We start from the raw sequence: 15316 nt of genomic DNA on the forward strand, positions 1-15316 counted from the left end.
TAAGCAGCCTGTTCCAGTCCCTGGTGCACTGCCATTTGTTTTGGTTCCCCCCCTCCTACCAGGGGGCCGAGTTCAACCACTGTACTGAGCAGGAAGGACAAGTCCACATAAAGAAAGACTGTGAGGGTAGTGAAGCCAGAGCAGCCTTAAGCAAAACAAAAACAAGCATGAATGAGCGTGCCCGGGGCGGGGGGGGTGCCGGCTTTGTCATCTTAAAGGGTCACCAAATTATTCTGTCCAACACTCCGTCTAACAGAACACAAACAACATCAGCCATGTTAAGGGCAAATCATTCATTTATTATTTAAAGATCACAAGACAACACCTGATTTCTGTAGCACGATTTAAATGTTTTACTTTTTTCATAAAGCATAGCATAATAGAAAAAAACAATTCGTTTCCAGTAATATCTGTATCTCTATTCATAATTAGTCTCCCATAGACATGTTACCTGGAAACCAAAGCCTGTTACAATAAGCAAAGCTTTAACCAGAGCGGCTACTTTTCGTGCCAGGAAAAAAGTCATCCCTATAGGAGGAATGATGTGCTATGTGAAAGGGCTGGAAGGCCGCAGCCTTGAGGGCACTAGAAGTATATCATCCTATTCCACGTTAAGTAGTTTGGTGAATTGCAAATATCACTTTATCTGCAATCATGCTGGCAACCTTTTTAACTAGTATTTCAATCAGGTAAAAAATAAATTAAGAAACTCCCTAAAGTGATGTTCCTTGATTCACGCCGTTAAAAGATACACAGTTCATTAACACATAATTCTGGCTAAGAATTATACTTGAGACTCCTTGCTCAGATTTTGGTTAACAGTAAGACTTTCAGAAATTCAAGTTCTTATTAATAATTTGTCAGCTAGGATACATTCAGGCATCAGCTGCAACTACGGAATAGGTACACTGCCTCAGTGCTTTGGAAAGACACTATAATCTAGAACACTACTAGCAGACAAAAAATTATCTGTTACTGGATAGCATAAGTGCAGTACAGCAAGACAAAACATATTCATATGTTGGTTTGTTTAAGCCTCGAGTCCTCAATCCTCTGTTGAAATTCAATAATTTCATTCCTATGGTTTAAAAATCAAGCTCCAGGTGGCCTAGTCTAATTTGTACTCCAAACCAAGCAGCAGTACAGTTCGCTACTGCTGAGCCCGAGTATACACGACTTCAAGACCAAAGTCCACAAGACAGTTACTACAAAATTCCTAGAAGGTCTGAAAAACAATGATTCGTACACATAGCTGGTCCTTCAGTGCTTTTTACCTAGAATATGTTTTTGATGAAAGTTATTTAACATAGTCACAAATAACTTTAACTTACTGATCAAATATTTGAATACTTATACTTACCTGGGATTTCATTTCTGCTGACAGAACTAGGAAGAACAGGACTCACTTTAAAAAAAAAGCAAACCTTAGAAAGAAAGGTAAATATATCTTATTACACACTATCACTCTGGCAATAGCATAGAGGGGCAGTCGAAGAAGATAAAACACTGCTGAAATAGGTGAAAACTAGGCCAAAAAAACACACATTATTATTATTATCATCAATGACAGTACCACAACTGTGCCCTTCATAATTAGTAATCATTCCTATGAATTTTCATTTGGCACCAGATAATGTGTTTCAGAGAAACACTCTGGGATATTCTGCATCAGACTTGGTTTTGTTAGCTGAGTTACAGGAGAAATTTTAAAGTACTATGGGGAGGGGAAGGAAATGGACCAGAAAAAAAAAAGAGTCACCATCTAAACCAACAAAGCACTGGTAGCTCCAAACATCAGGTCAGACACTCAAACGACTGATATAGGCTCAAGTGGTTTATAAAACCTATAAAAAGACTACACCAGCAAAGTTCCCATTAATCGATTGAGTTCTGAAACTAAAACGAGGAGCAACATTTTACCCTAAAACCTTATCTCAAGAGAATCATATGTACTTCACATGAATAAAAACACCTGAAACCAAACATTTTTAAAAACTCCAATACCCAAAATATAAAGAAAAAATTAATTGAGAAGACTCAATCAAGCCACGGAATCACAAGAACGGCTGGACAGTCTAGGTCTCCCCTCCACACTAACCATCCCGCAGAAGACCAAGGGAGAGCAGACCTTCCAGACCTATGCACCGCCTGGTTGCTGCAAAATTCTATGGAGATTCCTTGTAGAACAGCAGTTTCCAGCTCGTGGGTCTCTCCCTATCAAGCACGAAGCAACTCCGGCTGTGCTATTCTATGCTCATCATTTGTCATTCATCTTTAACATGATGCTATACAGATAAGTAAAAAGTCCATTTTCTAGTTCCCTTTCCCCCGAAGGTTGAGGCTCAGGTAGAGGGCTAATTCTCCTGTGCACAGTCTTTAGTTAGGCCGACTCAGTGACTTCGACAGGCTTAATCATGTGATCAGGTTTGTTGCCAGCTGCATAATGCTCCCACATCTGTAGATAGAGCCGCTCTAGTTCCATTGTGTATTGTTTGGTGTTAAACAGAGGGCTAGATATTCTCTGTTTCCAGACTTTGCCACGAATTTTCTTCAGGCTGAGAAATTTAAAAGGAGAGAGAGAGCCAAGTTTACCAACAGAGCAGAAACTTTATCTTTGGTAAAATGCATGATGAAACTTTACATGACCTCAATGCTACAAAAAGGTTACACCTAACATAATGCTAACACTTATAATTGAGTTCACATCCTCTGAAGAAATTAGCTCTTTCTTAAACAAGTATATCCAGGAGAGACCACTTTTTCCATTTCATCTCCTTTCTACCTTTAAAATATGACACGTCTATTCCTACGTACCACTGGTTAGAATGTAAACTGCTTACCATCATGGTAATTTAGTAATGTGTATATTAAGAACCTTAAATGTTCAGAACCCTCTGACAATCAAAAACACTTTCAAGTCTATTCAGAAGAAATAATCAGAGATGCAGATACACCTGGCCATGCAAAGATGTTCACTGAAGCAGCATTTGTAATATGCTACTTCTTCTAAGGCACATACACATGGCAGAGTATTGAGTTTACTAATACAAAGTATTAAATGTAAACTGCAATAGAAAAAACCTTTTAAGAAAAGAACAAAAACAAAAATAAAAAGTGGCTTTAATGTTTGTTGTGACAGAACTAGTGAAATGGCTGTGTATATATCTATTGCTGCTGGCCTTAACCCAACCGTGACCTTATTCATGCTACCTTCCAAATAAAAATACTTTTGTGCTCTATTTGTGTAAGTCCTGTATGCAAATACTAGAATGGCTAGCCCTACGTTGGTGTGGCTCAGTGGATTGAGCGCCAGCCTGCAAACCAAAGGGTTGCCAGTTCCATACCCAGCCAGGGCACATGCCTGGGTTGTGGGCCAGGTCCCCAGTGGGGGTGCACGAAAGGCAACCACACACTGGTGTTTCTCTCCCTCTCTTTCTCCCTCCCTTCCCCTCTCTCTAAAAATAAATATTTTTTTAAAAGAATGAGTAAACTGTGATACATCCATAGAATGAACTACCACTCAGCAATAAAAAGGAATGAATGCTAAGAGAAGCGAATAACATGGACAATTCTCAAAATATTAGGCCAAGTGAAAGAGGCCTTTAAGAATACATGCTATGTAGGTTCCATTTGCTAACATAAAATTAATTTATGGTGGGGAAAAATTCAGAACAGTGGTTGCCTAAGGGTTGCTGAGGGGACTGAATGAGAAAAGGCATGAGGGAACTTTCTGGAATGATATACGTGTTCTATATCTTGTGAAGGGTTTGGGTTATAAAGGTATTTCTGAAAACTAGTGTAAGATTTATACATTCCACTGTACATAAAGTTTGCCTCAAAAGAAAAAAGAAGGATATTAAACTATAGTTAATGGTATCCACATTCTGAAGTATTTGGGGAGAAAAGCACTGCTATCTTCAATTTATTTCAAAACGCATCAAATAAAATGACTGCTAGATGGATAAAGAAATAAATAGATGGACAGATATGTAATAAAACAAGCACAGTAAATGTTAGTGGTGGAATATAAAACAGTACATACATATATATGTATATGTATTTACTATAAAATTAAGTTTTCCTTATAAAATATTGACAAAAAATATTGCATGAAATCAACTCTGTTCCAAAAAGTTAAAAAAAAAAAAAAGACACTACATTATTTGCTATACCCATCTGGGATGATGGACATGAATCTTAATTTTTTTAAGCCCAGGGCTCAAAATTTTCATTTGTTTTCCTTAGGTGTATATGATGTTCAAAGGAGAAAATTATGAAAACACTTGACATCTGCTGAACGCTTACTATGTGCCAAAAACTGTTGTGTTTTACACGGAACACCTTTTTTTAATCCTCATAACATCTCTGCAAGGTAGGCACTATCATTCATCCCCATTTTGCAGATGGAAAAACCAAGGCCTGTAGACCCTACTGGCAATTTGCCCAAAGTCACAAGCTTGTGAGTGGGATGGCCTAGATTCCAACCCAGGCAATCTGACTCAAAGAGGAGATGCTCCTTTAAACTTCTATATAATATGCTACTTCTTAGAAAACACACACACACACACACACAGTACCCAAAGAAAAACCTCAGTGAAGAGATAAATGTTTTTTCATTGTATGGGTAAAGCACCACCTCTTATTTCCCACCCCTTTGAGGGCATTTAAGTTACACTTTTTCTTTCTTGCGCTATAGTGAAGATGTAGCATTATTAGGGCCAAAGCTCTGGCTTTTTTAAAAGAATTTTATAACTTTGAGGAAGAGTTACACCAATTTACTCACCAATGTATGAAAAGGCCAGCGCCTCAATGCTCCCTCATCATGGGTATCATATTAAAAATCGTTTGTTTTATTGGCAAATAATGGGTATGCCTCAATGTTATTTTAATTTACATTTCTACTACAGAGGATGAAACTTTGTCTTGTTAAGCTTTTGTATTTCTACTTCAGTGAGTTGTCTGGTGATTTCCTTGTTTATTTTCCTATTAAGGGATTTAAAATGTAAATGTGCTTCAGTCTTTATATAGCCAGGCTATTAATATCTGACATAAAAAAACAAAGATTTTTTTATTTGCCTTTTAATTTTTTTTTAGTTACTTTCATTCAGGCATTTAACTCTTTACAGAGTAAAACCTATCAATCACTTCATTTATGAAAGTTCAGAAAGTTCGTCTCCCATCCAGAGATCACACAACTAATTTACCTATTTTATATTACCCTCACTTTGTTATTTCCTTTTATAGCACCTGCGTTCTCTTTAAACTTTCCTGATTCCCTTCATATGATTTGATCATACGGTTTGTTAACGGGAAAGTTTACTTACTATTCTAGGTCGGTTCCCAGTTTCACAGCTATATCTTCATATTCTTGTCTATTTTTAGCAATAAGCTCCAGACAACCTAAACAAGTGAGCTGGGAAGCTGCTACTCGAGAAGCCAGAGTTTCTCCTGTAATAAGAAGGAGAAAAATTGCTCATCTGAGAATGCAAATAGCACATGGTTATTCATGTTATTTACGGTAAGTATCCACACAATGTAAATAAGGGGGATGGAGCCAAGTGCTCAGAACTCTCATTTTTTTTTTATCATCCTCCCCCAGTACACACAATTTCACCTGGAATTATCTCCCCTAAAGGAGATTCAAAAATTAACAAGGAAGCCCTGGCTGGTGTGGCTCAGTGGACTGAGCGCTGGCCTGTGAACCAAAGGCTCGCTGGTTTGATTCCCAGTCAGGGCACAGGCCTGGGTTGCAGGCCAGGTGCCCAGTAGGGGGTTCGTGAGAGGCAACCGCACACTGATGTTTCTCTCCCTCTCTCCCTCCCTTCCCCTCTGTCTAAAATAAATACATGAAATCTTTTAAAAAAATAACAAGGAAGATTCCAATGATTTCGCTGCAACTTACCTGGCATAGTCACCATAGGTGTCCCAGCCCACAGGACATCCATGCCTGTGGTATGCCCGTTACAGAGTGGGGTGTCCAGGCAGACATCTGCCAGCTGGCCTCTCCTGACATGTTCCTCTTTAGGAGCAACAGGTGAAAAAATGATACGGTTCTGGGGAAGGCCCATGTTTTGTGCATACTGTTGGATATTAGGTTCTCCTACTGCTGGAAAACGCAACAGCCACAGCACACTATTGGGAACACGCTTCAGAATCTAAAACAGGGAAAATAATAGTTATTAACAGCAGCTCTCCCCTTCTCAAGAAAGGTTCCTATAGATCTCTAATAATTCGACCACACTCTATTCTTTTCACCCAGATAGCAGCCTACTATGAACTGGTCTTTCCTTCACACAGATGAATTAATCAACTGAATATCGGTTACTGTCCTGCTGACTCCAAAGAGAGTTAAAAGAAAGAAGAGGGCCCTGGCCAGGTAGCTCAGTTGGTTAGAGCATCGTCCCAATATGCCAAGGTCATGGGTTCGATTCCTGGTCAGGACACATGTAAGAAACAACGAATGAATGCATAAATGAGTGGAGTAACAAATCAATGCCTCTGTCTCTCTCTCAAATCAGTAATTAAATAACAAAAGGAAAAAAAAGAGGACACTGATGTAAGAAGACGCAAGACAAGATAAACTGGCAAAATCTGAGGCTGCTATGTCCCGTGGGAACTGGTACTGGCAGAGATTTTGTAGAAGAGACAGTAATTTTCCACTTCAAATTTTACATCACCCACTGTGACACAACAGTTAGCTCACACTTGCCTAACTTTATTTGCCTAATCCAGATCAGGTGTCAGCAGACTTTTTTTTGTGAAGGTTCAGAGAGCAAATATTTCTGGCCTTCCGACCACATGGACTGCATGCTAACTTTAGGCTCGGTTCTCCCTTTGTCACTGGAAGACAGCCACAGTCAACACGGAAACAAGCAGGCATGGTTGTGGGTCAATAACATGTTATTCACAACAGCAGGCAGTGGGCCAAAGTGGACCCACAGGCCACAGTTTGCCAACCCCCGATTTGAGTCTGCCTCACTCAGGGTACCTCACGCGTTCACCATCCCCTCTCCGAAAGCCATAGGAACAGATGACATTTCAGAATTCGGAATATTTCAGATTTTTAAAAAGTTGTACAGGGCACGTGTAGTACGTTACACCCAGCGGTGAGTCCCTGTAAATAAACACATCAGTGTTTCTGTATCGAGATGCAGGAATATTCACACTAAATGGAATAAATAAAAGACCATTGATAGAGTAGTTTGGGTAGTTTTGCTGCCAAATGTATTTGCCACAAACGTATGACAAAACTTTTTCGTTATCAGATTTTTTTGGAATGCTGACAGGTGAAGATTAAGGGACGGTAAGCCTGCATGCATCTGCTGCCGCTTCTCCTCCACCCTCCCCTCTCCACAGAAAAAAAAATAACCAAACAGACATTAATGAGAACAGAAATCAATCAAGAATCACCTGCATTTCAGCTTTCTAGAAGAAAAGCAAATTATGGATACCAAAGGTTAGAACCTTCAGAGGTCCTACTTACGCAAACTGGTCTAATCAGCTAAAAGGTAATGACATCCCTTCCTGGGTACGGGTCGATAATATTGCGAGAAAGTTAAATACAGGTGAGTAAGCGTGACAACTTCTGCTGTCAGTGTAAACCATGGGTTGGCAAACTACAGCCTATGAGCCAAATCTCGCATGTTGCCTGTGTATTGAAAATTAAGTTTGACTGGAACACACCTACACGCGTTCATTTACAGAGTGTCTATGGTGTTTTCCTGCTGCAATGGTAGAGAAGAATAGAGGTGACGGGGAGTAAGGACTGCAAAATGGACCATTTTAACCGTCTGGCCCTTCAAGAAAAAGTTTGCTGATGCCTGTTTTTGAATACATAAATTAAAAGGGTTCATAAGGTGTTATTTAGACACTGGAAGGAGAAATTTAAAAAATGGCTAGAAAAGTTACAACTCTTTTGAAGATTCAAAATGAGCACAACCCACCAGAAGGTCAAGACAGCCGAGTAGGTAAATTAATCTCTCCTCCTACAACCACATCAAAATTACAACTAAATGACAGAACGATCCTCATTGAGAACCACCTGAGGACTAGCTGATCAGAATTCCCATAACTGAGGATGTAAAGAAGCCACACCGGACAGGTAGAAAGGGCAGAGACGTGGAGGAGGCGAGCCCCACACCCAGGGTGTGCTAAGATTAAGAGAGAAGAGGGCTGTCTTGACTGTGGCGGTCCCCCATGAGGAGCTCAGGGTCCCAGGCACACAACAGGCTCCCCAGCCCACCACACCAGTGATGAGAAGAAAAGTCCCCATAACATCTGTGAAAACCAAGGAGATCGTGTGGGCAGACAGACAAAGGGCTGCGGGAGACAGACAGGCTGTTCTTAAAGGGCCGGCACACAAACTCCTTCACTCTAAGCTCCAGGAGAAGGGCAGCAGCTCGAAAAGCACCAGGGACTCATGACGTAGAACTAAACTGACTATCTTCATGGTGAGGGCTGCAGGGGCAGTGGTCAGGGCAACTGTCTCTGGGGACTGAAGCACTGCCAAGTACCACTGTCCCTTCGTTGAGCGCTCCTCCCACCCAGACAGCCCAATGGAGGCAGATGCCAAATCTGCGCTCTCCTTTAACCTGCCTAACACTGTACATCTTGCCCTGGGGATTCCCTGAGAGCCTGCCCCAGCCAAGTCTCTTTGCCAGGCCCGAGCCTCTTCCAGTGCTTCCTCCACAGGAATGGTCTACCTCGGCTAACGCTGCAGACTCACTCAGAGGACCACAAACCCCACAGGAGTGGTGGCTGTCCAAGGCCTGTGCTGCTGACTTTCTCCAAGGTCCTCAAGAGGCACAAAAGTAGTGGGCACCCTAGGCTCACGCAACACTCTCTCCAAGGTCCACAAGCCCCATACAAGCAGGGGCCGGCCTCGGCATAAATTATAACTCCTGCCAAGCAGCCCCAAATCTTGCACAAATGGCGTCTGTTTTCAGCCTGAATCAAGAGCCCCTCCCGAGAGGTTCCAGTGGCCAGCTTCAGAGTGCATCAAAACCCCACCCAACCAGCTCCCCAACAAACACACCCAAAGGGCAAAATCAGCTTGAATAAGGGTCCCACTGAAGTAACTCCAACTACGAGGGGCCAACCCCCAGACAGCAGCTGGGCTGCGGTAGGCACGGCCAGACCACACAGCCACCTCCACCTACTGACATACAGCACCAACCAGGGCCTAACTACAGCAGGAGGGAAAACCCACACAAGGAACACCCCTGGAGGACCCAGCTCAGGTGACGTGGGAGACTGTGCCACTGAGCCCCACAAGACACCTTTCTATATAAAAATATATAAGGTCACTAGGTCAAGACTAAGAGACGGAACAGATCTACTTCATACATAGAAATAAACACAGGGAGGCAGCCACAATGAAGAGAGAGAGAAACATATCCCAAATAAAAAAAAAAAAAAGATGCAACACCAGAAAAAGAACTAAATAGAGGCATGCAATCTATCACATAGAAAGTTCAAAACACCACTTATAAGGATGCTCAACGAACTTAGGGCAAACACAGGTGAACTTAGTAAGAATACTTAGTAAGGAGAGAGATACCATAAAAAAGAACTAGTCAAAAATCAAAAACAAAATAACTGAAATGAAGAATACATTAGGTGGAATAAACAGCACATTAGATGAAGCAGGAGACTGAAAGAGAGATTTGGATGGCAAGGTAGTAAGTAGGAAACACCCAATCAGAATAGCCAAATGAAAAAAGAATTTTAAAAATGAGCATAGTTTTAGGGACCTCTGGGACAACACCAAGTATAACAATATTTGCATCACAGAGGCACTGGAAGGACAACAGAGAGAGCAAGAGAGAGAACCTATCTGAAGAAATAGAGACCGAAAACTTCCCTCATCTGGTCAAGGAAAATAACACCCAAGTCCAGGAAGCACAGAGTCCCAAAGGAGATGGACTCAAAGAAGCCCACTCCAAGACACATCATAATTAAAATGGTAAAGGTTAAAGACAAATGGAGAATCCTAAAAGCCTCAAAGAAAAGCAGTCAGTTACCTACAAGAGAGTTCTGATTAAGACTGTCACCTGATTGCTCAACAGAAACAGTTCAGGCCAGAAGGGATTGGCAAGAAACTGTCAAAGTGAAGAAAAGAGTGATCCAAGATGTCGCTGGAATCGGTGGATGTTACACTCACCTCCCTCCAGGGCCAAACTCAAATTACCACGAAAATACAGAACAATCAATTTGAATAACCAACTGAAGACTAGCTGGAGAGAAGTTTCAAAACCAAGGATTTACTGAAGAAGCCACATTGAGACGGGCATGAAAGGTGGAGACACAAAAAGGATTGGCCCCATTCCCACGGGTGGCGGCTGAGATTCCGGAAGGATATCCCAGCTGCACAGGTTCCCCCAGGAAGTGTGGGGTCTCAAACCCACGATGGGCTCCCTGGAGCCAGAAAGAGGTACCCACATAGCATCTGCCTGTGAAAAGCGGTGGGGATCTATCTGGTCCGCCAGGGAGAGTCAGGACTCTGCTTAGAGACTCAGGCACCCTCTTAACGTGCTAGTGCACAAAATTTTGTTTGCGGCCACTCACCCTGGGCTCCGGCGGAGGGAGGGTGGAGTAGACTAGAGTCGTGTCAGGAGAGACTGGGGTTTGTGGCTCTGGGGAAAGCCCTGAAGAGACAGCCGTCAGGATACCTGTGCTGAGTCCATCTCCCACACTGCAGACAACATTGTTCTTGGGTGGAGCACTCCCCTCCTTACGGCATCAGCCTAGGGGGAATACATTAACGCCACGTTCTGGAATCCTGTCGCCCCACAATGTGGAGCTCACACCATGCTCAGGAGTCAGCTGCCTGGGCTGGCATGTAGAGACAGGCCCATGCAGACTCAGGGGATGTCGGTGACTGAGTTGTGTGGCTTTGAGGCAGGGGCCATTCCCGCAGTTTCCTGAGAATGTGACTGGCAGCACCTGCCCTGCAGAGGAGATCTGCCAGCCCCACCCTCGGGGCTCCTGGAGGCCCCACCCTCCCAACTCCTGGTAGGCCCACCCTGCTGAGCTCAGGGTCAACACATAATCTAGGACCCATGGGGTTGCTTGGCTCTACAACAGGGGTCATTTTCCCCTCACACACCTGACCAGTGCAGAGCCTTACCTTCACATGGCCAAATCTCGGTCTGTTTGGGCCTCATAAAATAGGCTGGCCTCACCCTGATGACTCCCTGAAACCCTGCCCCAACACCAAGGTGTAAGGGCACCCAAGCAGTGGTCATCTAGACTTGGTGTACCCTGGGACTTTTGCTGTGCAGCCTCAGACCCAGCACTGGCACTGAGTTTGAATCTGCATCAACCTGGTAGACAGCACTCACACCTACCTGATGACTCACTGAGAACCTACCTCATGCAACTTGAGTACTGCCAGAGGCTCTTTCAGTGACTGAGCCTAACAGGCAGTGGACAGGTGGAGGCAGGCAGAGCCGGATCTAGGGGTGCCTTGAGCCTTTTGCTGTCCTGCCCCCCAGATCCAGTGCTGGTGGAAGCCAGCCTTGGTGCGCAGGTTGGTCCTTCCAATGCACACCAAGGACCAGCAGGGGTGGCCACGAACTATGGATCGTTCTGTAGCTCCAAACAGGCTGCCCACAGCCAGTCACAGGCAACGAATGAAACTAACCCACACCAGAGGGCCTGCCGAAAGGTCCCAAAAGAGACACACCCAGTGGCCAGACTCAGACAATATCATAGCAGGATCCAATTAGCTTCATAAGCAGCATGGCCAAAGAAAGATCTCAGCAGGCAACAGACCCCGCTGAGGCAAAATCCACTTAGTGGTGGTCAGCACTTAAATAGCACCTCATACACTGTGGACAGGCTTGATCCTCACAGTCGGCAAGCTTCAGGGTCCTTCCTCCCCACAAACAGGCCAATAGCAGTTAAGACTCAATTGCAACAGGAAAGACCACATAACCCACAAAAGACACATTCCTGGAGCACCCAGATCAAGTGATCAAAGAGACTGTACCACTGGGTCCCACGGGACACCTACTACATAAGGCCACCCCACAAAGACTGGGAGTCAAAACAGATCCACCTAATACATCAAAACAAACACAAAGAGGGAACCAAAATGGGGAGACAAAGAAACATGCCCCAAATGGCAAAACAAAAGACATCTCCAGGAAAAAAAGCTAAATAAAATCAAGGCAAGGAATTTACCAGATACAGAGTTCAAAACCCTGATTTTAAGGATGCTCAAGGAATGTAGTGAGAACTTCAAAAGCATGAAAAGGGACCTAGAAAGCATCCGCAATACCAGTCAGAAATGAAGAATACATTATCTGAAATGAAGAATATGTCTACAGCCAGACCACCCTGAACGCGCCCGATCTCATCTGCAATGAAGAATATACCAGAATGAATAAACCGTAGGTTAGGTGAAGGGAAGGCTCAAATCAGCAATTTGGAAGACAAGGTAGTGGAAACACCTAATCAGAACAGGGGAAAAAAAAGAAAGAAAAAGAAGTTAAAAAGAAATGAGAACAGTTTAAGAGAACTTTGGGACAACATGAAGCATAACAACTTCCGCATTATAGGGAGGGGTACCAGAAGGAGAAGAGAGACAGCAAGGGATCCAGAACTTCCCTAACCTGATACAGGAAAAAGATACACAAGTCTAGGAAGCACATAGAGTCCCAAACAAAATAAACCTAACAAGGCTCACACCAAGACACATCGTAATTAAAATGCAAAAGTTTAAAGAGAAAACTTAAAAACAGAAAGGAGAAAGCAGTTTACCACCTACAAGGGAGCTCCTACAAGAATGGCACCTGATTTCTCAAAGAAACGTGTCAGGCCATAAGAGATAGGAATGAAATAGTCAAAGTGATGAAAAGCGAGGACCTACAACCAACAGCATTTTACCGAGCAAGCAATCATTTCAAATGCAACAAATACAGAGCTTCCCAGATAAGAAAAAGCTAAAGGAGTCCGTTACCACCAAACACTTATTACAAGAAATGTTAAAGGATATTCTTGAAGAAAAGAAGGAACATAGTTATGAAGAATAAAATGGCAATAACTATATACCTATCAATAATCTAATATTTCCTTCCTTTACTTTCTTTTCAGAGGGGAAGGGAGGGAAAAGAGAGAACCATCAACACCCAAGGCAAGTATCAATCAGCGACCTCCCACACACACCCTGACAGGGGACCAGCCTGCCCACAACCCAGGCATTTGCCCCGATGGGAATCAAACCAGTGACCCTTTAACTTTGCAGGATGACCCCAGCAAACTGAGGCATGCCGGCAAGGGCTCAATAATCACTTTAAATGTAAGTGGCTTAAATGCTCCAGCCTAAAGACATAGGGTTGCTGAATGGATAGGAAAACAAGACACATATATGTTATCTACAGGAGATCCACCTCAGAAAAAATAAAGGGATAAAAAAAGATACTTCGTGCAAATGAAAAAAAAAAAGATGGGGTAGCAATAGTTATACAAGATAAAAAAGACTTTAAAACAAACACAGGAGCACCTAAATATATGGAGCAAATATTGATGGACATAATGGGAGATATGCCAACAAACTGACCATAATCCAGTCACTGTAAGGGATTTTAACACCCCACTGATGTCACTGGATAGATGTTCCCAAGAGAAAAATAACAAAGAAACAGCAGCCTTAAATGGCACAGTAGACCAGATGGATTTAATTGATATTTTCAGAGCATTTTACCCCCAAGGAGCAGAATATACACTCTTTTCAAGAGCAGAAGGAACAGTTTCTAAGATATACACATTAGGACACAAAACAAGTCTCAATAAATTTAAGAAGACTGAAATCTTATCAAGTATCTTCTCTGACCACAATGGTATGAAACTACCACTGTTGTGAAATCAATCACAACAAAAAAACCCCCTGAAAAACACACAAAGATATGGAGGCTAAATGACATGTCACGAAATAATGAATGGCTTAACAATGAGGTCAAGGAAGAAATTTAAAAAAAAAATGCCTTGAAACAAATGAAAATGAGAACAAAACAACTGAAAATTTATGAGACACAAAAAAACAGTTCTGAGAGGGAAATGGATAGCATTACAGGCCTACACCAAGAAAAAAGAAGAACCTTAAATAAACAGTCTAACTTAAGACTTCGGGGAACTTGAAAAAGAACAATAAACCAAATGCAAAGTTAGTAAAAGAAAGGATATAGTAAAGCTCAGAGCGGATATAAACAGGATTTAACAAACAATACAAAAATCGATGAATAAAACATCTGGTGCTTCGAAGAGATAAACAAGTTTGACAAACCTTTAACCAGACGCATCAAGGAAAAAAGAGACCCAAATAACTATAATCAGAAATGAAAGAAGAGAAGTAACAAATGACACCACAGAAATACAAAGGACTGTTAGTAAACCTTGCCAACAAATACATGCCAACGAATTGGGACAATCTGGAGACAATGAATAAATTCCTGGAAGAAACAGACAATCTTCAAAAACTGAACCAATGTCAGAAAATCTGAATAGACCGATTACAGCTAACGAAATCAAACCAGTAATCAAAACATTCCCAGCAACCAAAGTCTGGGCAAATGGTTCCACAGGTAAATTTTATCAAACATACAAAAAAGAACTGACACCTATCTTTCTCAGACTATTCCAAAACTTTCAAGAGGAGGGAAGACTCATGTTACAAGGCCAGCATTATCCTAATTCCAAAATCAGATAAAGGCACTACAAAGAAAAAAAATTATAGGCCAACATCCCTGATGAACACAGATGCTAAAATCTTCAACAAAATATTAGCAAACCGAATCCAGCAGTGCATTAAAAAGATGATACACCATGATTAAGTGGGATTCATTCCGGGGATACAAGGTCAGTACAACATCTGCAAATTAACGAATGTGACACACCCACATAAACAAAGTGAATACAAAAACCAAGCACATGGTCATATCACTGGATGCAGAAAAAGCATGTGATAAAATTCAGCACCCATTTCTGGTGAAAAATTTCTGATGAAAATTCTCAGCCAAGTGGAAACAGAGGGAACATATCTCAACATAATAAAGGCCATATATGACAAACCCACAGCTAAGACCAGGCTAAACGGGGAAAAACTACAAGTGTTTCCTTTAAGATCTGGAACAAGACAAGGATATCTACTACTTCCACCACTCTTATTCAACACAGTACTGGAAATCCTAGCCACAGCAATCAGACAAGTGGAAATAAAAGGCATCCAAATTGTAAAGGAAGAAGTAAAACTGTCATTACTTGCAGATGACTTCACACTGTATATAGAGAATCCTAAAGAGATTTAAAAAAAATA

The 15316-nt window shown here is 42.1% G+C and overlaps 1 protein-coding gene across 2 annotated transcripts in view; it reads right to left on the minus strand.

Annotated features, from left to right (window-relative positions):
- Window positions 1-273: 273 nt before the first annotated feature.
- OGT (O-linked N-acetylglucosamine (GlcNAc) transferase) overlaps window positions 274-15316 on the minus strand; it is a 51088-nt gene continuing 36045 nt past the window's right edge. For both annotated transcript variants that reach the window (XM_045847374.1, XM_045847373.1), the window contains exons 20-22: window positions 5903-6155; window positions 5325-5448; window positions 274-2555 (exon numbers count right to left, since the gene is read on the minus strand). In XM_045847374.1, the coding sequence (XP_045703330.1) occupies window positions 2381-2555; window positions 5325-5448; window positions 5903-6155 (552 nt within the window). In that variant the 3' untranslated portion in view covers window positions 274-2380. The remainder of the gene's footprint in view (window positions 2556-5324; window positions 5449-5902; window positions 6156-15316) is intronic.

Source organism: Phyllostomus hastatus, unplaced genomic scaffold (assembly GCF_019186645.2).
Source record: "Phyllostomus hastatus isolate PE091 unplaced genomic scaffold, TTU_PhHast_1.1 phas_contig_551, whole genome shotgun sequence".
Lineage (NCBI taxonomy): Eukaryota > Metazoa > Chordata > Mammalia > Chiroptera > Phyllostomidae > Phyllostomus > Phyllostomus hastatus.